This window comes from Heterodontus francisci, chromosome 18 (genome assembly GCF_036365525.1).
Source record: "Heterodontus francisci isolate sHetFra1 chromosome 18, sHetFra1.hap1, whole genome shotgun sequence".
In the NCBI taxonomy this organism is placed as follows: Eukaryota; Metazoa; Chordata; class Chondrichthyes; order Heterodontiformes; family Heterodontidae; genus Heterodontus; species Heterodontus francisci.
In genome coordinates, this window is record NC_090388.1 from 32,514,043 (window position 1) to 32,537,035 (window position 22,993).

The 22,993-nt window shown below is 42.6% G+C and overlaps 1 protein-coding gene across 3 annotated transcripts in view; it reads left to right on the top strand.

Moving 5' to 3' along the window:
* LOC137379539 (ras-related protein Rap-1b) overlaps nt 1-22,993 on the top strand; it is a 92,127-nt gene that overhangs the window by 63,771 nt on the left and 5,363 nt on the right. For all 3 annotated transcript variants that reach the window (XM_068050496.1, XM_068050498.1, XM_068050497.1), the window contains 3 exons: nt 2,853-2,993; nt 18,400-18,543; nt 20,832-20,945. In XM_068050496.1, coding sequence (XP_067906597.1) covers nt 2,853-2,993; nt 18,400-18,543; nt 20,832-20,918 — 372 coding nt within the window. In that variant the 3' untranslated portion in view covers nt 20,919-20,945. The remainder of the gene's footprint in view (nt 1-2,852; nt 2,994-18,399; nt 18,544-20,831; nt 20,946-22,993) is intronic.

A 22,993-nucleotide genomic window follows, 5' to 3' on the forward strand; every position in this document is an offset into this window, starting at 1 on the left:
CCCAAGCGCTGAAAACAGCGGAGGCACTACAGGAGTATAGAAAGTGTAGGGTGGCACTTAAAGTAATTAGGAGAGCGAAGAGGAGACATGAAAAAGCACTGGCGGGCAAGATAAAGGAAAATCCTAAGGCGTTTTATAAGTATATTAAGGGTAAGAGGATAACCAGGAAAAAAGTAGGGGCCCCATTAGGGACCAACATGGCAACCTTTGTGTGGAGCCGGAGGACATAGGTGAGGTTTTAAATGATTACTTTTCATCGGTGTTCACTATGAAGAAGGACGATGTAGGTGTAGAGATCAGGGAGGGGGATTGTGATATACGTGAACATATCAGCATTGAGAGGGAGGAAAAATTAGCTGTTTTAGCAGGCTTAAAAGTGGATAAATCCTCAGACCCAGATGAGATGTATCCCAGGCTGTTATGTGAGGCAAGGGATGAGATTTTCAAATCCTCTCTGGCCACAGGACAGGTACTGGAGGACAGCGAATGTGGTACTGATATTCAAGAAGGGTAGCAGGGATAAACAAGGTAATTACAGGCCAGTGAGTCTAACATCAGTGGTTGGGAAATATTGGAAAAATTTCTGAGGGACAGGATTAATCTCCACTTGGAGAGGCAGGGATTAATCAGGGATAGTCAGCACGGCTTTGTTAGGGGAAGATGATTGAATTTTTCGAGGAGGTGACTAGATGTGTAGATGAGGGTAAAGCAGTAGATGTAGTCTACATGGATTTCAGTAAAGCTTTTGATAAGGTCCCGCATGGGAGATTGGTTAAGAAGATAAGAGCCCATGGGATCCAGGGCAATTTGGCAAATTGGATCCAAAATTGGCTTAGTGGCAGGAGGTAGAGGGTAATGGTCGAGGGCTGTTTTCACGATTGGAAGCCTGTGACCACAGGGATCGGTGCTGGGACCCTTGCTGTTTGTAGTGTACATTAATGATTTAGATGTGAATGTAGGAGGTATGATCAGAAAGTTCGCAGATGACATGAAAATTGATGGTGTAAATAGTGAGGAAGAAATCCTTAGATTACAGGGAGATATAGATGGGCTGGTAAGATGGGCGGAGCAGTGACAAATGGAATTTAATCCTGAGAAGGGTGAGGTAATGCATTTTGGGAAGACTAACCTGGCAAGGGAATATACAATGGATGGTAGGACCCTAGGAGGTACAGAAGGTCAGAGGGTGTACTTTGTGTACTTATCCATAGATCACTGAAGGCAGCAGCACAGATAGATAAGGTGGTTAGGAAAGCATATGGAATACTTGCCTTTTTTAGCTGAGGCATAGAATATAAGAGCAGGGAGGTTATGATGGAGCTGTATGAAACGCTAGTTAGGCCACAGCTGGAGTACTGTGTACAGTTCTGGTCACCACGCTATAGGAAGGATGTGATTGCCCTGGAGAGGGTGCAGAGGAGAATCACCAGGATGTTGCCTGGGCTGGAGCATAGCATTTCAGCTATGAAGAGAGACTGAAGAGGCTAGGGTTGTTTTCTTTGGAGCAGAGAAGGCTGAGGGGGGACACGATTGAGGTGTACAAGATTGAGGGGCATTGATAGTTTAGATAGGAAGAAACTTTTCCCCTTAGCGGAGAGCTCAAGAACCAGGGGGCATAGATTTAGGATAAGGGGCAGCAGATTTAGAGGGGATTTGAGGGAAAAAAAATTTCATGTCGTTGGAATCTGGAATGCACTGTAGGAAGCCTCACAACATTTAAGAAATATTTAAATGAGCACTTGAAACACCATAGCATACAAGGCTATGGGCCAAGTGCAGGAATATGGGATTAGAATAGTTGGGTGCTGGATGGCTGGCACAAACATAATGGGCCGAAGGGCTTGTTTCTGTGCTGTATAACTCTATGACTCTTTGTATTCATTCATGGGATGTGGGTATTGCTGGCAAGGCCAGCATTGATTGCCAATCTCTAATTGCCTTTGAGATGATGGTGATTCTTGAACAGCTTGTCTTTTTTTGCTGTACAGAACTCTGCTAAGACCTGTTCTTTTTATTTTTATTAACAAGTTTTTGCTTGCTCCACATCCCAGCAGTCCATTTGAGGGTTGTGGTTATTGTACATTTAAAATCATAAATCTGGCCATCAGCTTTTTCTCCTTCTGGAAATGCACTACTTTTCGTCCTCTATTTTTCCACCAAGCCTCTTTCTTTCCATTATTCAGTTTGTTTCCTGCTTGCTTCCACCATTCTGGATTTAGTTTTCCATGAATTACATTCCTTCAGGCATTTATAAGCAGAATTCTCTCTTCAATTCTTTCCCTATTTCTTTTAAATTAGCACTTTGTGACCTTTCAATTAGATTAACTGTACTCTCTGCTTCACTTCACATTTTCTTGATACCACAGACATTGACTTCCCTTTGGGCTGAATATATTTGTGCCATTTGGGAATGTTATGGTGCTGATCATTGTTTTTTATTTGTTGAGCAATTATAAAATTAACAGGGCCACTTACTGGTGCAGTATTTTTCAAATTCTGAGACCACTCACCATTCTTAAATAATATTTTATAATGCTTTTGTTCAAAGTGACTAGCATTTAATTTCTAATTGAACTGATTCCAAAAACAATTAATCTGAACCTGACTATATCATTGGAGTGACCAAGTTTTGATATTTGCAAAATTTGGAAGCCCAAAATATGCTGAGCTGACCACTACTGAACCAAGTAATATATGAAAACATACAATTTGATATGTAGTTTTGTAACTGTTATAAGTAAAGATGCACTGTAAAACTTGCACAGTCTTTCAATTAAGAAATCAAGTTACAACTTTAAAAACATAAAATTGAGAACAGTAAATCTGATTTGGATGTATTTTATTTTTTACAGGAACAATTTACTGCAATGAGAGATCTTTACATGAAAAATGGTCAAGGTTTTGCATTAGTATATTCTATAACAGCACAGTCAACATTTAATGACTTGCAAGATCTAAGAGAGCAAATTCTTAGAGTCAAAGACACTGATGATGTAAGTATGTGCAAGCAACCCTTTCCTGGAAAACCTAATCAGGAATCTGGGGCTGGGTTTTGTTTTGATTCAAGCAATAATGAAAATGTCCGAAAGGAAAGGGCAAAGAAAATTGTGACCCAAAATTTATTTGATTGTACATAGATGAATTTTTTTCTTCAAATTGAGGAAAACTGAAAAACGCCTGAATATGTGCAATATGCTGTTTTTTTTTTTAAATCGATACATGATACCACAAACTAGTGGGGATTGTGTTCATATTTAGGTCTCTTGTGTTGCTTTGGAGTTGCCAAGTGGAAGCCAGATGCTCCGCCATAAAAAGAGCGGATGAGATCAGAAAAGGGATATTACCAGGCTACTTCCATACATTATCAGCAGACTTCTGAATGGTACTGTAGCTGTTGGAGAAGCCTCAACTCTTTCTCTCCTCCAAACACCCCCCCCCCCCCCCCCCTCCAAACCCTCACTGCTGATTTGGGACCAGTTGCTGCATGGTTTGAAGAAAATATGCGATGGTGGGAGGGAAAGTGTGTTTTTTGTACTTTTTTTTCCCCCCCCAAAAAAGTCTTAATATTGTTGCATTGTTTCCCCAAAAAACATGGCAAATTTATCAAGTGTTGGATCTCTACTATTTGAATAGGCTGCTAACATTTATAATTATTCAGAGTCTGTCTAGAAAGCCTACTCTTCAAAGTAAATCTTCTGTTTTAAACCTACAAGAAAACCTGTCACTCTGTTTATTTGGCAAGTAAAACACTTGTGCTAACTCATCATTTGAAACAAAACACGATTGAGGTCAGTGGGAGATGAATTGTGGGAACCACCCGCACCCCTTACCAGCTGTCAGTAACAAGACTCTGTTCATTGGCTAAAAAATGCTTTCTGTCTCTCAAATTCTGAAGATAGACAATTTGATAATTTGGTTATCAACGTAACCAGGTCAAACTTTGACACTACATTGTTTCTCCTCAAATGTTAGGATTGCTGCTAAAGCATATACCCAGCAGCTGCCCATGTTTTGATAGCACCTGGATCAGATTGTCTGCACCACCTCAGTATTTGAGAGTGGGCTACTTGCCTCACTCTAAATAAAGCCGTCCATCATTGCCAGGTCCTGCTATGCTGCTCCAAGCAGCAAGTGTATTACATTTATAATAAATTGACGTGAATGACTGCGCTAATAATCAGTAACTGCTTTATAGCAGTCAAAATGCTTGACAGGAAATGGAATATGTGCTAAAAAATTAAATCTTGTTGTGGTTTACTACATTTGCTTATCTCTTTTCAAAGCTACACAGAATTGAGGCTTGTTGAGGATGTTAAACCACAAATGCTTTTTTGCCAGTGTGGCTGAACAAGAGAAAATAAGTTTGAAGCAAATGGGCAGAGTAATGACGTGTTGGCATTCTTTCACTTATGTAAGATGATGGATACGCAGCAAACAATCCATTTAGGTGAGGTGTCTTCTCTTGGTGCACATTTGCTGATAGCTGTGAAGGCCAACCCTTGAGGCTCTGCCACAGGTGCTGCACATGAAGCTGCCAAGGGACACTGAGTTGTTTTCGGGGTTGACTCCTGTTACCAAGCTGCTGTAGCTACTGGTCGTCATGGCCGTGCACACCAATCACCAAGATGTTGCCATTTCCCTCTTTCACCAGCAAGTGACTCCCAGGTGTGATAGTCAACACTTAGAGCCTTTATGTCAAGCATCCTTGAAGTGGAACTTTGGGTGACCCACTGGTTGTCTGGCCCCGTCTACTGCACCATACAAAAGTCCTTGGGCATGCAACCAGGCACAGTACTGCAGTGTATCAATTCTGTCAGGCGGGCATGTACCATGGCAATACTGACACCCCAATGTGACAGCATTGTAATTTAAATGCTTGTAATGCTGCTTTAAATAAATTTGAATCTAATTCACTACAATCCAGCAAAGGTCGCTTAATTTTGTGGTTGACCTATGGCACTTGCCATAGTAGCATTGGGGAAATGGGGTTTACAGTGGCCATTGCCTCTATGCTGAGTGTCCAAGGGGCTTGTGTGTGAATGGGGGGAGCTCTGCAAGGGGCTTGTGTGTCAATAGGGGGAGCTCTGTAAGGGACTTGTGTGTCAATCGGGGGGGAGCATCCAGTGATGTAGTGAACTTCGTCTCCGTTGCCATCCCTGCCATGTGATTGGGGAGAATAGCTGCTGGCTGTGATCACGGCAGCGCAGCCACTTGCATCACAAGCGGGACCTCTGTCTTTTTGCATACCGGCGGAATGAACCTAAAATTTAGCCCCTAGTGAGCAAGTAGACTCCTACCATATCTGTAGAGAAGGCGAAGGTCAGGAGCATGGAGAAGATGATGCCAATCACAGTTTGGGGGGGCTAGGACACAACCCTTTTCGCTCTAATCTTCACTCCGAAGCTGTTGTAAAATGGAGCCATTAAATGGAAGGAGAAATGAGACTGAGGAACTTCAGTGGACAGCCATTTTTTCCAAAATTTAACAAAATATAACATTGTGGCCCTAAGAATGGGAGATGGGAATAAAATCTAAATGAGGAAGCACTTGGGGTGTTGATGAACTAAGGAATTTAGGATTCCAGTTACATAAGTTGTTAAAAGCTGACTCTGGGCACAAAATGATGAAAAGCAGCCACCTTTTTTTTTGGAGAATGTAAGTGCAATGTCTTATAACAGAATGCTGGTCAGTCCTCAATCTGAATATCATTGGAACCAAATTGATCAAAAGTGAATCCGGGGGGAAAAAATCATATAAAGGGTTATGAAAATGTAGACTGCGATACAAATGCTGCATCAATTGAAATGTTTAAAAGTGAGGTGGATGCTTATTGGGAATGAAATGTGTTGAGGGATATGGAAAATGACAGTTTACTGTTTCAATTTTCTATCAGGCTAACCAACCGTCTACACAAAATAGAGCTCATGGTGTAGTGGGTAACATATTAGCATAGAGGATTGGTTAGCTAACAGGAAGCAGAGAGTTGGGATAAATGGGGCATTTTTGAGTTGGCAAGCTGTAACTAGTGGAGTGCCACAGGGATCAGTGCTGGGGCCTCAACCATTTACAATCTGTCAATGATTTGGATGAAAAGACCGCATGTATTATTTCTAAATTTGCTGATGAGACAAAGTTAGGCAGGAGCGTAAGTTGTGAAGAGGACATCGTCTGCAAAGGGACATAGGTTAAGTGAGTGGGCAAAAATTTGGCAGATGGAGTATAATGTGGAAAAATGTGAACTTGTCCACTTTGGCTGGAAGAATAGAAAAGCAGTATATTTAAATGGAGAAAGATTACAGAACTCTGTGGTGCAGAGGGATCTGGGTGTCCTGGTATATGATTCACAAAAAGTTAGTATGTAGGTACAGCAAGTGATTAGGAAGGCAAATGGAATTTTATTTGTTGCAAGGGGAATGGAATATAAAAGTAGGGAAGTTTTACTACAGTTGTACAGAGCCTTGGTGAGAGCACCTCTGGAGTACTGTGTACAATTTTGGTCTCCTTACTTCGGATATAATTGCATTTGTTATGAAAATGATTGTTTTATTAAATATTTTTTAAAGGTTTATAGTTGAACAGAATAAATGTTGGACCAGTTTTTTTTTTAAGAAAGGAAGCCATCAAGGGGACTCTTAGGGAACCAGATTGGCGGCAACGTTGCTGGTTGTCAGATGGCTCGGGTTAGACTTGGAGCGGAAACCCTAGTAACGGGCAGAGAAGTGACAAGCGTTCCTTTGATTGGACAAGCCCAGTAGCAATAGAACATCTGGAAGGGCAGAAAATGGACTGAGACAGGAGGAGTGCACTGTTAATTCAGTCCCTCTTCTCCACAGGTCACAACATATTAAAAATGTTTCCACATATCAATATGGTTAATCATATACTCTCTTTTTTTCCCAGAATAGAACACACTAACCAGGTTTCTTTACTGAACAAGAAAATTAACAGCTTGACTAGAAATGAAGTAAAACATAAAGACACAGATGAAAATTTTAAAGTCCCCACATTAAGTTTTAAAAGTCCCTTTTTTATCTTAGTCCCTTCACACTCACGCACACAAACACGCACACATATACGTATATACTGGTTAGCCAAAAAAGGATAAAAGGGATTTTTATAAATTTAGAGCTCTGTTAGACATAAAGAGCTGGGACAGATTACTTGCTCATTTGTTTGAAGTAAACAGCAGATGAGATATGTTCCAAAACTGGCATACAGTCCAACTTCTGAGCACACGCTGACAGGTCACTGAAATCTTTAGAACAGTTCTCTTCAGGTGGTGTTGAGAATTATTTTTAGTAGGCTTTCTTCAAGTACAGGAAACAAGATGAATTGACACTGTGGACTTAACAGAGTCTTTTATGGAGTTTCTGGGAAGCAAGCTGAGTTGTGGTCTTCTATCCTTTTTTGACACTTCAGGAGACTTCATTTTTATCGCCTTCCAGAAGGTAAAACCACACGCGCACTGACACAAAACCAGAAAGCTTGTTAGTCTTCTGTCCTTCCGGGTGCTCTCTCTTACTACTTGGCTTGTCCAATCAAAGGAACGCTAGTCACTTCTCTGCCCCGGTTACCAGGGTTTCTGTTACAAGCCTAACCCGAGCCATATGACAACCAGCAACATTGTTGCCAATCTGGCTCCCTCAGTGTCCCCCTGATGGCTTCCTTTTTTGAAAACAAACTGGTCCAATATTCAGCTTAATTATAAATTCCTTAAATATATTTTTAACAAAATCACTAATAATACATTAGAAGCGGTTCAGAGAAGGTTTCACGCGACTAATATTGGCGATGAAGGGATTGTCTGATGAAGAAAGGTTGGGCCTGTATCCATAGGAGTTTAGAAGAATGAGAGGTGATCTTATGGAAACTTAAGATCCTGAGGGGACTTGACAGGGTGGATGCTGAAAGGGCAGTTCCCCTAATGAAGGAGACTAGAACTAGGGAACACAGTTTAAAAATTAAGAATCTCCCATTTAAGATGGAGATGAGAAATTTTTTCTGAAGGTCATTCGTCTGTGGCATACCGTTACCCAGAGAGTGGTGGAGGTAGGGTCACTGAATATTTTTAAGGCTGAATTGGATTGACTCCCTTGTCAATCAAGAATCTAAGGTTATAGCAAGTAGACAGTAAAGTAGAGTTGAGGCCGCAGTCAGATCAGCCAATATCTTATTGAATGGCGGAGCAGGCTCAAGGTGCCGAATGGCCTACTCCTTCTAATTCGTATGTTCGTATGTAACCTAACCAGTTGGCAGAGCAAACTTAATGGGCTGAATGGCCTACTGCTATTCCTATGAGCTTGAACGTGACTTGTGTATAGAAATTAGCTGTCGTCTCTAGCATAAGGCTCTTGATTTATTTCCAAGAGAGAGGAAGAAATATTGGTCAATTTTCTTTGTTTAGGAAAGGGGTATATTATGCCAAGTTGTTTCTAGTGAATTTGCTTTGCTTCATTTATAATATGCATTTAAGGTTATTAAGATGTGTTGGATGAAAGAAAATCAATACGAAATAATTTTAAACATACGACACAAATTTCAGATCACAAAATACTTAGGGATGAAGTAGGCCACTTGGCCCATTTTAATCCATGCATCCAGAAAAACCTTACACTCCAACACCCTCCATTGCTGCATATAATTGTTAAACATTGCAGGGTTTCACCTCCATTCTAGCCTTCAGGAGCCCTGAGCAAAGCGAGCCAGCCACCATGCACTTGGCCCAGCGAGGACTACAACTTTAGCTGAGGCCTATTGGACTTGCATACTGTATTTAAATTCCATTTATTCCAGACTTCAATTGAATCACCAAATCTGTTCCCCTCTAATCTATTTGTGTGAATGTGTAGCGTATTTTTATTATTGAAAATCAGGTTAGTGTTAAGTTCAGAATTGCTGACAAGAGACATGTTGTCGAAGCTTTTCGTCTTGCACTCATCAGGACCATGCGCAAGAATAACCAATGTAAGGGAAAACAACTTGTACTGCATGAGAAGAGCCTGCTGATTGGCAAGTGAACTGCTTGGCAGTTAACTGTCAGTCACCGTAAGCTAGTGCATTTTCCATGGCAATGCTTCGACCAATCACTGTTCACTTGACAACCAATCGGCACCCTCTTCTCATGCAGTATAAATTGTTTTCCCTTACATTGGTTATTCTTGCATATTGTCCTAATGAGTGCAAGATGAAAAGCTTCGACAACATGTCTCTATTTTCAGCATTTCTGAAGTTCTGTACTACCAAACGACTATTAGTGTTAAATGTTAATAAGCTTACCTCTTTCTTGATTAACTCAGGAAAATCTGTCCGATTTGGTTCTTTTGCAATCATGTTAGAGGAGCCAGAACAAACACTCACTAAGCTCAACCACCATGTTAGAAAAGGATAAACCCTGTTATGGTCAAACAAGAGAAGGGGCAAAAGGGGAACCTGAGACCCTCCCCTCCTCACCTGGCCATGACAGAAATTTGGGGGCTGTAGTCCAGGGTCGTAACCCAAAGTCAAACCAGAAATGGGAAGCCACATTGATCCCGATCAAAAAAAATCCTTCAATACAGGTTTTCTTGTGGTTTTTGCTGCCAGAATACTAACATGTTAGCATCCTAGGCCAGTACCTTCCAAGCCAGGGTGAAGTAAATTAGGATAAGTTAAAGGCCATATCTATTGAAGAGTTGAGGAATGTAACTGGGCAGTTTGGGATTACCTTCCATACAAAAGCTAAAAAATCTGAAATCCTAAGACTTGTGGCCAGCCATTTTTCACCTGAACCTGAAGATTCAGAAACAGGATTGGATGCAGACTCAGACAGGGTAATGTTGGCTAAAATACACTCAGAACAGAGAAAACTTAAATTGGAAGAGAGGGAAAGAGAATTTTCCAGAAAGAGCAGGAGAAAAGAGCTAAAGTGGCTTGAATTAACTATGGGATGACATGGTACCCCCCAGTGAAAGTATAGCCAGTGATGAAGCTACCCTTAGCTCAGGGTTGTCTTCTGAGCTCTTAAAGTTCTTCCAGTTGATCCCAAAGTTCAATGAGGGAGATGTGGAAGCATTTTTTGTCACTTTTTTGAAAAGCTTGCAAGACAGTTGAAATGGCCAGCAGAGAGCTGGACCCTGTTAGAAAGCAAACAAACAGAAAAAACCCTTGAGGTTTATTCACTCTTGCCAGATGAAAGTTCATCAGATTAATAATTGACTAAAAATGCTAGCCTTGGGGCATTATGAGCTTGCTGCCAGAAATTCCGAACGCTCCGGATGCAGTCTGATCAAACTTGCCTCAAGTTTGAAAGAAGTAAGCAGCTGGCTTTTGATCAGTGGCTAAGGGCCCTTAAAGTACAGTCCACCTATGAAAACCTCAGAGGTGATTCTTGAGGAATTAAAAAACTCACTTCTCCTTTCTACCCACGTAGAGGAGCAAAAGGTTCAAAGAGCCAGGCAGGCCGCAGTTCTGGCGATGAATTTACTCATATACATAAATCCTCACCCCAAGGAAAACTCTTACCTAGTCACCCCCACAACCCCGGAAAGGATAATAGGAGCCCAACAGCTCTGGATGAGAAACTAAAGCTAGACGCACAGGAGGGCCTCCTCAAGCCAAAAAAGATGGTGCTGAGCAGGAGTGAAACCCGAAGACCTGTGTGATTCCACTGTAATAAGGCCGGTCACCTCCAAGCTGACTGCTGGAAATTATGGGGAAAGGCAATAGGATTAATCAGGGCACACCAGCCCAGTACAGAAGTGGCCCTAATGGAAAGCACAGCAGAGCAGACTGTGGCTTTAACTGCAACAGCAGTAAGACCCAGGAAACATACTACTGTGGGTATGGGAAAATTTAACGATGCCTGAAGGTTATCAGGATTATGTACCCAAAGGGAAAGTAGCCCCATACCTCGAGTGGGGCAAGCAAGCCCATTGTCCTACTCGGGGATACCGGGGCCACCAGATCCCTTCTGCTGGGAAAAGGTATGACCTTTCCCCCAGAGTGTGCAGTGAATGCGAGAGTGATAGTGAATGGTATCGGAGGACAGGCTGTGCCCGTACCTTTATATCTTGTGCACTTGAAGTGTGGCCTAGTTTTGGGACCGGTGACCGTGGGTATTGTCCTTAATTTGCCTCTGGACAGGGACGACCTGCTCCTGGGTAATCTGGCGGGGGCGAAGTTGGTAGCTTCCCCAGTACTGGTAGAGAAACAAAGAGGTCAGAGACACTGGGCAGGTGCGGGAGACAGTCCCCAGCATTTCCCCTGATTGTGAGGTGACTCGGACCATGGCCAAACCAGCTCCCTCAGAAGAGACTGACTCTGCTGTGCAGTTGTCTGAAACCTCCTTTGGGTAGTTAGCGGACCCAAGGAATGGGTTAAACAGATCTTCCCTAGTTCAGGCTCAGCCAGCCGACCCAGTATTAAAGTTAGCACAGGTTGCCCAAACTGAAGCAGAGGGAGTCCCCAAATGCTACTATTTAAAGAATGAGGTGCTGATGAAGTGGAGTCCTCCTCAAAGACCTGCGGACAAAGAGTGGACAGTGGTACATCAGATAGTGGTGCCGCCGAGGTACCGTAGAGAAATATTAAGAATGGACCATGAGCTTACAATGGCTGGACATGTCAGTGTATGAAAAAACAAACCCCGCGTAAGACAGCATTTTGACTGGCCAAAACTCCATAGAGATGATGTGGAGTTCTGTAAAAACTTGCCACGTGTGCCAGATTGTGGGGAAGCCCCAACCTGCAGTAAAACCTGCACCCCTAATTCACATACCAGCTTTTGGGGAACCCTCCAGCAGAATTCTGGTGGACTGTATGGGGCCCCTGCCAAAAACAAAAGGGGACAGACAAGCACAGGTCTGTCAAACAGTTGGGGAGGGAGGGGGATGAAAAGGGCAGTGAGGACTGTCTGGTCAGCCAGCCCTGAAATGTTAGAAAAATTAGATCCCACACCTTTCTACGTAAATGCAAGCCAAAGAAGCACCCTACCAAGGCTGCTAACAGCATTTACAGAAACCTGCAGAGATAAGGAAAGTTCCCGAAAAGGCAAACAAACAGTGAGGGTGATACCTCACCTAGTCGAAGTGCTGCAGTGGAGCTAGACAGAGCAGGAAGGTCCTAGGGGCCATGGAGATTAGCAAAGAGACCCTCCCCACAATAAAGAGAAAATGGAAACAAAAATGCCCTAAAGTGAGCAGCATTTGTGTGACTCACCACAACACTAAAAGTGAGATCAACGTGGATCTACCCACTGCTGAACTCAATGATCAGCCCAAGCCCAAAGCTAACCAAATCCAACAATTTCACTTCAATCTCCAGCAAGAACAAAGGCTCAGAGAAATTTCAGACACCTCACAGGGCTTAAAACCAATTTATTACCCACTACACTGTAGGGAGAAAAATGATCAAGCTACTGGAACCTGCATGGTTAAAGCCATGTGTTGCAAAAGCAGCAATTGAGGGATTAAAGCCTGTGCATATGGGAGAATTTGCCTCAAACATTATTGGAAATTTGCAGACCCCAGGTTTCACCAACAGCCACAAGTTTATTGAGATGCCCATCCCAAGGGATTACAAATTGATAAAGAAACTTTAACCCCATTTGGCAACACATAACCATTCCAGACAAACTCCAAGAAAAAAAGGAAATTAAATCAGCATTGCTGCTGCAGAGAAAAACCAGCTGCAACAATTCTAAGATTCATGAGTGAATTAGGGAGTGAATGAAAATGAATGAGTTTTCCTCTTTTTTTCACCCCTTTAATGAAATGCTCCCATCGTCGCATTTCATTCTGCATGGTACGCCGGTGTCAAGGAAACCCTATATACCAAATGGGAAATATTCATTTCCTTGGATGGAAACTCACATTAGACTTTTAATGGAAAAAATCCTACAAATTAACTTTAAAAAAAAAAGTAGCAGCCAAGATGGCCACTGCAATTGAAACACCGGGAGATTAAACTGGAGATGAAAGGTCTCACCAAGACCAGCTTGCTCTGTGATTGAATTGCTTAGAATGACTTTAATAATTCTGTCATCAAGGCCATTCCCACCCATTGACTTTGAAAGAGCCAACCCCCCCTTCCAAGTGTGACTTGACATCCCGTGTCATGTAGCACGTTGAATTTCAGCGAAGTTTCCAGAAAAAAACCTCATTTAAAAAAAAACAAAGGTGTTTGATAGAACCGTGTGCCTGCTTGCGCAGCTCTGAATGAACTAAGTTTTGTCACAGACTGCAGACAGGCAGTAACTGAAAAGCCAGCAGCGAAGCAGGCCCTCTCTCTCTTCCCAGAAAATATCAAGAGAAGATCCGGCTGCAACTGGGACCCCACCCCACCACCAAGCCTACAGACTGCTACGGCCAGTAACCAGGGGGCGAGAATCAAAGCCCCCCACAACCTTCTGCTTCTGAAGCCCTGAGCAAAGCAAGCCAACCACCATGCACATGACCCAGCGAGGGCTTCAAGACTACAACTTCAACTGAGGACTCTTGGATTTGCATATTGTGTTTAAATTCCATTCAAAGGGTGACGGCGGTGACTGCAACAACTACCGTGGAATCTCCCTGCTCAGCATAGTGGGGAAAGTCTTCACTCGAGTCGCTTTAAACTGGCTCCAGAAGCTGGCTGAGCGTGTCTACCCTGAGGCACAGTGGCTTTCGAGCAGAAAGATCCACTTCGCCAGCTACAGGAGAAATTCTGCGAACAGCAGATGCCCCTCTACGTTGCTTTCATTGATCTCACCAAAGCCTTTGACCTCGTCAGTAGACGTGGTCTCTTCAGACTACTAGCAAAGATCTGATGTCCACCAAAGCTACTAAGTATTATCACCTCATTCCATGACGATATGAAAGCCACAATTCATCATGGCGCCTCATCAGACCCCTTTCCTATCCTGAGTGCCGTGAAACAGGGCTGTGTTCTCGCACCTACACTGTTTGGGATCATCATCTCCCTGCTGCTCTCACATGCCTTCAAGTCTTCAGAAGAAGGAATTTTCCTCCACACAAGATCAGATGGCAGGCTTTTCAACCTTGCCCGTCTAAGAGCGAAGACCAAAGTACGCAAGGTCCTCATCAGGGAACTCCTCTTTGACGATGCTGCATTAACATCCCACACTGAAGGGTGTCTGCAGAGACTCATCGACAGGATTGCAGCTGCCTGCAATGAATTTGGCCTAACCATCAGCCTCAAGAAAACGAACATCATGAGACAGGACGTCAGCAATGCTCCATCCATCAACATCGGCAACCACGCTCTGGAAGTGGTTCAAGAGTTCACCTACCTAGCTCAACTATCACCAGTAACCTGTCTCGATGCAGAAATCAAGTGCATGAGAAAGGCTTCCACTGCTATGTCCAGACCGGCCAAGAGAATGGCGCACTGAGACAGAACACAAAAGTCCGAGTGTATCAAGCCTGTGTTCTCAGTACCTTGCTCTACGGCAGCGAGGCCTGGACAACGTACGTCAGCCAGGAGTGACGTCTCAATTCATTCCATCTTCGCTGCCTGCAGAGAATCCTGGGCATCAGGTGGCAGGACCATATCTCCAAGACAGGTCATCGAGGCGGCCAACATCCCCGGCATATACACTCTACTGAGCCAGTGGCGCACGAGATGGCTTGGCCGTGTGAGTCGCATGGAAGATGGCAGGATCCCCAAGAACACATTGTACAGCGAGCTCGTCACTGGTATCAGACCCACCGGCCGTCCATGTCTCCGCTTTAAAGAGTCTGCAAAAGCGACATGAAGTCCTGCGACATTGATCACAAGTCGTGGGAGTCAGTTGCCCGTGATCGCCAGAGCTGGCGGACAGCCATAAAGGTGGGGCTAAAGTGTGGCGAGTCGGAGAGACTTAGCTGTTGGCAGGAAAAAAGACAGAAGCGCAAGGGGAGAGCCAATTGTGTAACAGCCCTGACAACCAATTTTATCTGCAGCACTTGTGGAAGAGTCTGTCACTCTAGAATTGGACTTCATAGCCATTCTCGGCGCTGCTTCACAAACCACTGACCACCTCCAGGAGCTTACCCATTGTTTCTCGAGACAAGGAGGCCAAAGAAGAAAAGTTTGTTTCTACTGTGCCTAGCCACTTTTTTAATTTCTTAAATGTTTGTGCTTGGAGTGCTTTGTGCTTTACAGGTTATTCACACCCTTTCTGTACTAATGCTTTGTCTTTCAGCACACCATTAACATACCATTTGCCTTTGTTCCATGACCTTGTGGTCAGTTATTCTGTGAGCTAGTCCTAACAACACCTCTTTTGTTATCACGCCCCTCCCCCCCCACCCCCCGGCTTTACTTGCTTAAAATCTTTTACATTTCTAATATTTGTCCGTTCTGAAGAAAGGTCACTGGCCTGAAACGTTAACTCTGCTTCTTTCTCCACAGATGCTGCCAGACCTGCTGAGTATTTCCAGTATTTCTTGTTTTTATTTCAGATTTCCAGCATCTGAAGTATTTTGCTTTTATTACCTGTTGGGGTGTTGACTTAAATGTTTATCTGGAGCCAAGAGGAAAGTGGCATCATTTGAAATAACGTCTGTGGCATTGCATTGTATGCCATTGCAGATAAATCAATCCACTGATCTTCATCTCCTTCCTTTTGCCATGCATTCTTTCTTGTGCACCTGCACTCTTAATGAAGAATGCAACAATTTACTGGTCAGATTCTTCCAGCAACATTGAACATTGCCTTGCAAAGCAAAGGATATGCCATGCTTTTTACAACTAAATGATTAGTTGTTCTGTCCCTCTGACCCCTATGGCAATGTCATGTAAATGGAAAACTTCAAACTTAACAGTGCCAAGTACTGTTGCCAGACCAGTTGTACTGCCCTTGAGGCTCCAAGATTATTCCAGTTGCCTGTAAGGAACAATGGGCAATCAAAAGCCATTTTCTGAGGCCGTGCAAAGATGTGTCTGCAGTTTTAAGTGTTCGACACTGCTATTTCAGTATATGTATATGCCTCCAACAGACCAAGATCTAGATTTCTCTTTGCTCAGACAAAGTTAGCTGAGTGTAGCCAAACTTCCACTGATGTTCATCCTCTCAGTGGTGACAGACTCATGCCTAGGTTCTGTTTGGATCTGGGTTCGCTGGCCTTCTAACTACCAGGAACCTTAGGCAATGGTCATTGACTCCACACAAGTCAAAGATACAAATCTGTTCCTGGGACTCAAAGTTTGATCTCTGGCTCCTTACCACCCAAACAATTGATTTTTTTGTCTGACAAAAGAATTACCCTTTTTAGAGGTGTTGACGACAAAACATTTTTGAAATTTTGTTCTTCACCTTTGAAAAATGCTGGGTCAGTGGACTGTAGGATCATGCATGCAGCCTTCAGCAGTGATATTGCTCTTCCCTTCCCAGGTACTTTTCTCTTGAAGTCCATTTTTTGTAGTATATTTAGATTACTTTGTAAATGTGTGCTAACTAAAAAGTATTACATTCAGTTTGCAAAATGAATTGTATCTACTTGAGCAGATATGTCGAAATGATGTGCAAGTAAAATTGCTCCAAACAGTATCTAAAATACGTATATTGTATGTTGATTGAGATTTATGCAGAATGTATATTCCTTAGTCAATTTTGTAAAAATGTAATGTTCTCTGGCCTGTATGTTTTTGCTATGAAAGATAGAGTTTTGGCATAGTTGAAAAGATTAATGGATTAATAATTGGTAGGTTTGCTAAAGTGTTCTTTTTGAATGTTAAGAATTATTTGTCATATTACTGAAATATATTTGTAGCTTGCTTTATAATTTCCAACTGGGAAGTAAAGCTGCAATCAGTCAACAACAATTTTTTTTTCTGTTTGTAAAATCGGTTTTGCAGGATGACCCAAATGCTAACTCACTTCACAGTAAGAACTGCAATATTAAAATCAATTTTATTTTCTTCATGCTGATCACTGTCTTCCCATTCCCGTCAACAAAAATACATCCATCCAATCTACAGTCAACATTAGGACTTTAAATTGTAGTGACAGGTGTGAAATTCATGCATCATGTCCATTTGACCTACTAAAATGCAAACCACTGCAATTCTAGATTTTGCCCTTTCAAACTTGGATTGTCTCCAAACACAACATTTTGAGCTCAGGATTACTAGGGCAAAACATCAATTATTGTAAGTCACTATGGCTTTTTGAGACAATAGCTTGAGAATTGTGAACAGTTCATGCTGTTATAGCCAGGTGAGGAGGGGGTCTCAGGCTCCCCTCTTGCCCTTTCTCTTGTTTGACTGCAACAGGGTTTATTCCTTTTTAAAAACAGTGGTTGTGCTCACCACCTCAGTGAGTGGTTTACCTTTTTCCTCTAAGGTGATTGCAAGAGAACCAATTGGACAGGTTTTCTTGCGTTTAAACAAGAAAGAGGTAAGTTTATTATACTTAACACTCTAACCCGATTTTAAAAATACACTACACATTCATGCACACATTCACACGCGAATCACACACAAATAGATTACAGAGGGAAACAGATTTGGTGGTTGGATTAAAGTCCAGAATAAATGGAATTTAAATACAGTCTGTAAATCCAGTAATCCTCGGCTGAAGCTGTATTCTTGAAGTCCTCGCTGGTCAAAGTGCACTTCGGTTGGCTTGCTTTGCTCAGTTTTCCTGAAGGCAGAATTGAGAGTTGATTCTCTTCCCCTGGTTGCTGGCTGTAGTGGTCTGCAGGCTTGGACGGTCCCCCCCAGTTCTTTTCTTGATATTTTCTGGGGGGGAGCGAGGGAGATACAGGAGCAGCTGCAGCCTTCGCTGCTAAACACTCAGTTACTCCCTGTCTGCTGTCTGTGTTGCAAAACTCCAGTTTCTTCAGAGATTAGCAGGTAGTCACGTGGTTCTATCAGTCCCCTTTGTTTCTAATGAGGTTTTTCTGGAATCTTGTAATGAAATTCAAGGTTCTGCATGCCCCAGGATGTCCATTCACACTTGGAGGGGGTTGGCTCTTTCAAAGTCAGTGATTGCGAATGTCCTTGCTGATGAAGACATTCTAGGGAATTCAGTCACTTGGAGCAAGCCATTGTCCTAGCTGGGCACCTTGTTAGGCTTTTTCTCTCCAGACCAAACTCCTGGTATTTTGGACGTAAATGGCAGTGGCCATCTTGGCTGCTAGGTTTTTTAAAGGTTACTATAGTCGAAATGTAAGTTTCCGACCGATGAAATTGATATTTTCCATTTGGCATATATGTTGGTGTGTGGTTCCCACTCTGTTCCCATAGCATATATATAAACTGTACGTTAAATATTTTTTTTATCCTCTGGTCATAACCGTAAATGTAGTTAATTTATATATTACCAATTGCTATGTTTGTGATATGGAAAGAGACTCAAACAACGTGAATTTTTAATTTTATATTTGTACAAATGTTTTTAGCTTCTAATACATATTTAGCTATTCATTTTCCTTGCAGGTGCCAATGATTTTGGTTGGTAATAAGTGCGATTTGGAGGAAGAACGAGTGGTCGGAAAGGAGCAAGGACAGAATCTAGCAAGACAGTGGTGTAACTGTGCCTTTCTCGAATCCTCTGCAAAGTCAAAGATTAATGTTAATGAGGTGAGACTAGTGTGCAGAAACACAGGCAGTATTATTGATTATTAATGCCATTTGTTGCACTAAATGGATTTGTGTATTCATTTCATAATTTTGGAAACATTTTCAGCCTTTTCGTTTGATTAGAAAGCAGATCAATTGTATGTGACTATTTTGATGCAAGTTTCATTCAGTTTTGCTCCTGTTGGTTGAAGAATTGACATTTGGAAAGTGTGTGAAATTAATTTCTGGTTGTATTCATAGAACAAACAGATGTATTGTACTAGTTTGACTTGGATTAATAAAATACTCTTAGGCTGTGGGTGTTTGTTGTCCATCCAAAGGTGTGCTGTGAAGGTGTTGCTGGGCTACTTACTTGAACTGTTCCAGTCCTTATAATAGTACTCTCATAGTTAAGAATGGCAGGATGATGTACAACTTGGAGGTTATGGTGTTCCCTGCTCTTATCCTTGGTGGCGAAGGTCAAAGGGAGTTATGGGGAATGAAGAAATGGCATTGATCAAATTTTGTGTCTGTCTTCACAGTAGAAGACACCACTTTCATACCAGAAACAGACAGTAACCTAGGGGCTAAAAAGTGAGGAAATTAAAGAAATTAATATCAGCAGAGAATAAAGTATTGGAGAAACCTAAGGTACTGAAATCTGACAAATCCCTGGGACCAGATGGCCTACACCATAAGAGATAGCTACAGAAATAGTAGATGCACTAGCTATGATTTTGCAAAATTCTTTAAATTTGTGAACAGTCCTATCAGATTGGAAGTTAGCAAATGTTACATTCTTTTTCAAGAAAGAAAGGAGAAAGAAAACCGTGAACTGCAGGCCAACTAGCCTAACATCAGTCGTTGGCAAAATGCTGGAATCAATTATTAAAGATGTCTTGGCAAATATGATTAAAACAAGTCGACATGATTTTACTTGAGAAATCCTGTTTGACAATTTTATTTGGGTTTTTTGAGGATGTAATGAGTCAGTTAAATAAAGGGGAACCAGTGGAAGTAGTACACCTGGATTTCCAAAAGGCATTCGATAAGGTGCCACAAGTTGAGGATAATATATTAGCATGGATAGAAGATTGGTTAATGGACAGGAAGTGAAGAGTGGGTATAAATGGGGCATTTTCAAATTTGCAGGCAGTGAATAGTGGAGTGCCACAAGGATCAGTGCTGGGTCCTCAGCCATATACAATCTATGTTTATGACTCAGATGAAGAGACAGAGAGTAATGTATCTAAGTTTGTTGATACAAAGGTAGATGGAAAGGTAAGCTGTGGGAAGGACACAGGCTGCAAAGAGATATAGACAGGTTAAGTGAGTGGGCAACAGGATGGCAGATGGAGTATAATGTAGGGAAGTGTGAAGTTATTCATTTTGGTTGTAAGAATAGAAAAGCAGAATATTTTTTTAAGTGTGAAACTTGTAAGAGTTGATGTTCAGAGAGACTTGCGGGTGCTTGTAAAGGAACGCAGAAAGTTAGCATGCAGGTAGAGCAAGCAATTAGGAAGGCAAATGGCATGTTGGCCATTATTGCAAGGGAATTGGAGTACAGGAATAGAGGAGTCTTGTGGCAATTGTACAGGGTTTGGTGAGACCACATCTGGAGTACCGAGTGCAGTTTTGGTCTCCACGTTTGAGAGGACATACTTGCATTGGAGACTATACAGCAACGGTTCATTAAATTGGTCCCAGGGGTGAAGGGGTTGTCCTAGGATAGGCTGAGTAAATTGGGCCTATGTTCTCTGGAGCTAAGAAGAATGAGATGCAATTACTTTGAAACGTACTAGATTCTGAAGGAACTGGACAGGGTAAACGCTGAGAAATTGTGTCCGCTGGTCAAGGAATCTAAAACACGGGAGCACAGTCTCAGGATAAGGGGTCCATCATTCAGGACTGAGATGAAAAGAAATTATTTCACTGAGTTGTGAGTCTTTGGAATTCTCTACCCAGAGGGTTGTGGATGCTCCATCGTTGAATACATTTAAGGCTGGGATAGATGGATTTTTGGTCTCGGGGAATCGAGGGATATGGCGAGCGGGCAGAAAAGTGGAATGGAAGCCTAAGATCAGCCATGATAGTACTGAATGTGATGTGGCATATGGCCACTTTAATACCAACATAGAGACTAGATTAATATACCAAATACAGTCTGTTACTAAATTTGAGTTGAATTGACAAGTTTGTGTTCTGAAAGATGAAATCTGTAACCTGACTTATACTGTAAATGAGGGAAGTTTTATTTTATAGGGACATTGTAACTTAACAGTTATTATTGAAATTATTGCATATTACAGATTTTCTATGATCTGGTCCGACAAATCAACAGAAAATCTCCAGTTTCTGGAAAGCCTCAAAGAACCTCAAAATGCCAGCTGCTTTAATACAGACCTATTCTAACTCCAAGCCAGGTAAAAACGATTGCATGCAAGTTAGTTTTGGGGAAGAAGAGAGAGAGAAAAGAGGAAGTACTTTCGACTATGGTATTAGCTACATATATTTGAACATAAACTTGTCTTCCTCTTGGTTAATGAACTTAAACATTCTCCTTTGCAAATTGTGTACATGCACTTTTATGTGACAAGTCAAAGGACTCAATCGACCAATATGCTGAAGACTTTCCATTTAATTTTAACCAAATTTGATGAAATGTTTCACAATTGGTCACAGGTTAAATTAGAATGCTGGGAACCTTCACTGGTCTTAATACAAAATTCTTTTTAACCTTGCATGCAGGCATAAAATTAATTCCATTAAATATTAAGTATTAAGGGCTGAGTTTTCAAAGCTGCTCAGTGTGGGTACGGAGGCAAGTGTGATTTGAAGATCACGTTCAGAGGTTGGCACTGGGAGCCACCATTTCTGGAACGTGACGCCATTTTAAAAGGGACACTGACAGTGAGGGAATGGATTTGGCACATGCTTTTATTCAGTTGCCTGTTGAGTTCATGAAAGAGCTTATTAACAGGCTCGTCAGGAGCAAGAAGCTATTTTTAAAAGCTGGGGACATGGAAAACGCCATTAGGGGACCACGACAGGGTTGTGAAGATGTAAGCATTGTGGAGGGCCATGAGTGGTTTTGGAAGGGTCACTGACCGGAAATGTTAACTCTGCTTCTCTTTGCACAGATGTTGCCAGACCTGCTGAGTATTTCCAGCATTTCTTGTTTTTATTTCAGACTTCCAGCATCCGCAGTATTTTGCTTTTATTTTAGTGGTTTTGGAAGGGCTGTTTAATTTGAAGCAGAGTCAGCGAATAAAGCTTAGTTGTCTCGAATGTGTCTCATTGTGGATATTGTTGCAGTTGGAAGAGTTAAATGCTACATTGGAGAGTGCCATGAAACCGGAGAGGGACATGAGGCCACTGGCATCACCGTAGCAGCCAGGGTAGGCAGGGGAAGCTGTTGTGAACATACAAAGCTCAGCTGAGGGAGTTCAGATGGGAACAGGCTACTCTGATGGACAGAACAGCCAGGATGATCTGCAGCAGATGCAAACTGCTGGACAACTGACAAATAGCGGATCACAGTGGGGGGCTGCAAAGGGAGGAAAGCGCTACCCAAGACATCGGGTGCACAGCCCAAGAGTCAGCTGCATGCAATTGATAGAGCACCTGTGCCTATCCAGGCAGACGGTCTCAGTCCTGTCTGCTCTGATCCACAATGACTTGAGACCTCACGGGGCCCCATGGCAGTCACCTACCTGCAGCCGTGAGGTCTCAGGTGCCCTGAATTTCTATGCAACCAGGTCATTCAGGGATCAACTGTGGACCTAGATGGCATCTAGCAATCAGCACCTCATTAGGCCATCAGGCAGGTGATGGATGCCCTTTGGGACTATACCCATTTTGACACATGGGACTGTGCTGGCACAGAGGGCATTGGGGTTTGCCGCCATCAATGGATTACTTCAGGTGCAGGACATCATTGCTGTGCCCATGTGGCCCTGAAGGCACCCAGCGACCGGCTAGTAAGATCCATCAACAGGAAGGGCTTCCGCTCCCTCAATGCCCAACTGGTCCACGACCACAACAAGAGCTTCCTCTATGTGTGCACTCACTTTCCTGGCAACTCCTTCATCCTCCACCAGTCCAAGCTGCCTCGGTACGTTACTTCATCCCCCAAAGTGCATGGCTAGCTTCAACGGGACAAGAGAAATTCCTTGAAGAGATGGCTGCTGACCCCTCTACAGTAGCCCCAGACAGAAGCACAGAAGCAATACAAGCAAAGGCACCAGTGGTTCATGAATGTCCTTTAGGGAAGTCCTTACCTGGTATGGCCTACAGGTGATTCCAGACCCACAGCAATGTGGTTGACTCTTAAATACTCTCTGAAATGGCCTAGCAAGCCACTCAGTTGTATCTAACCGCTATAAAATCAGTAAAAAAGAATGAAACTGGATGCACCAGAAACGACAGCGGCAAACTCAGCCCTGTCAACCCTGCAAAGTCCTCCTTACTT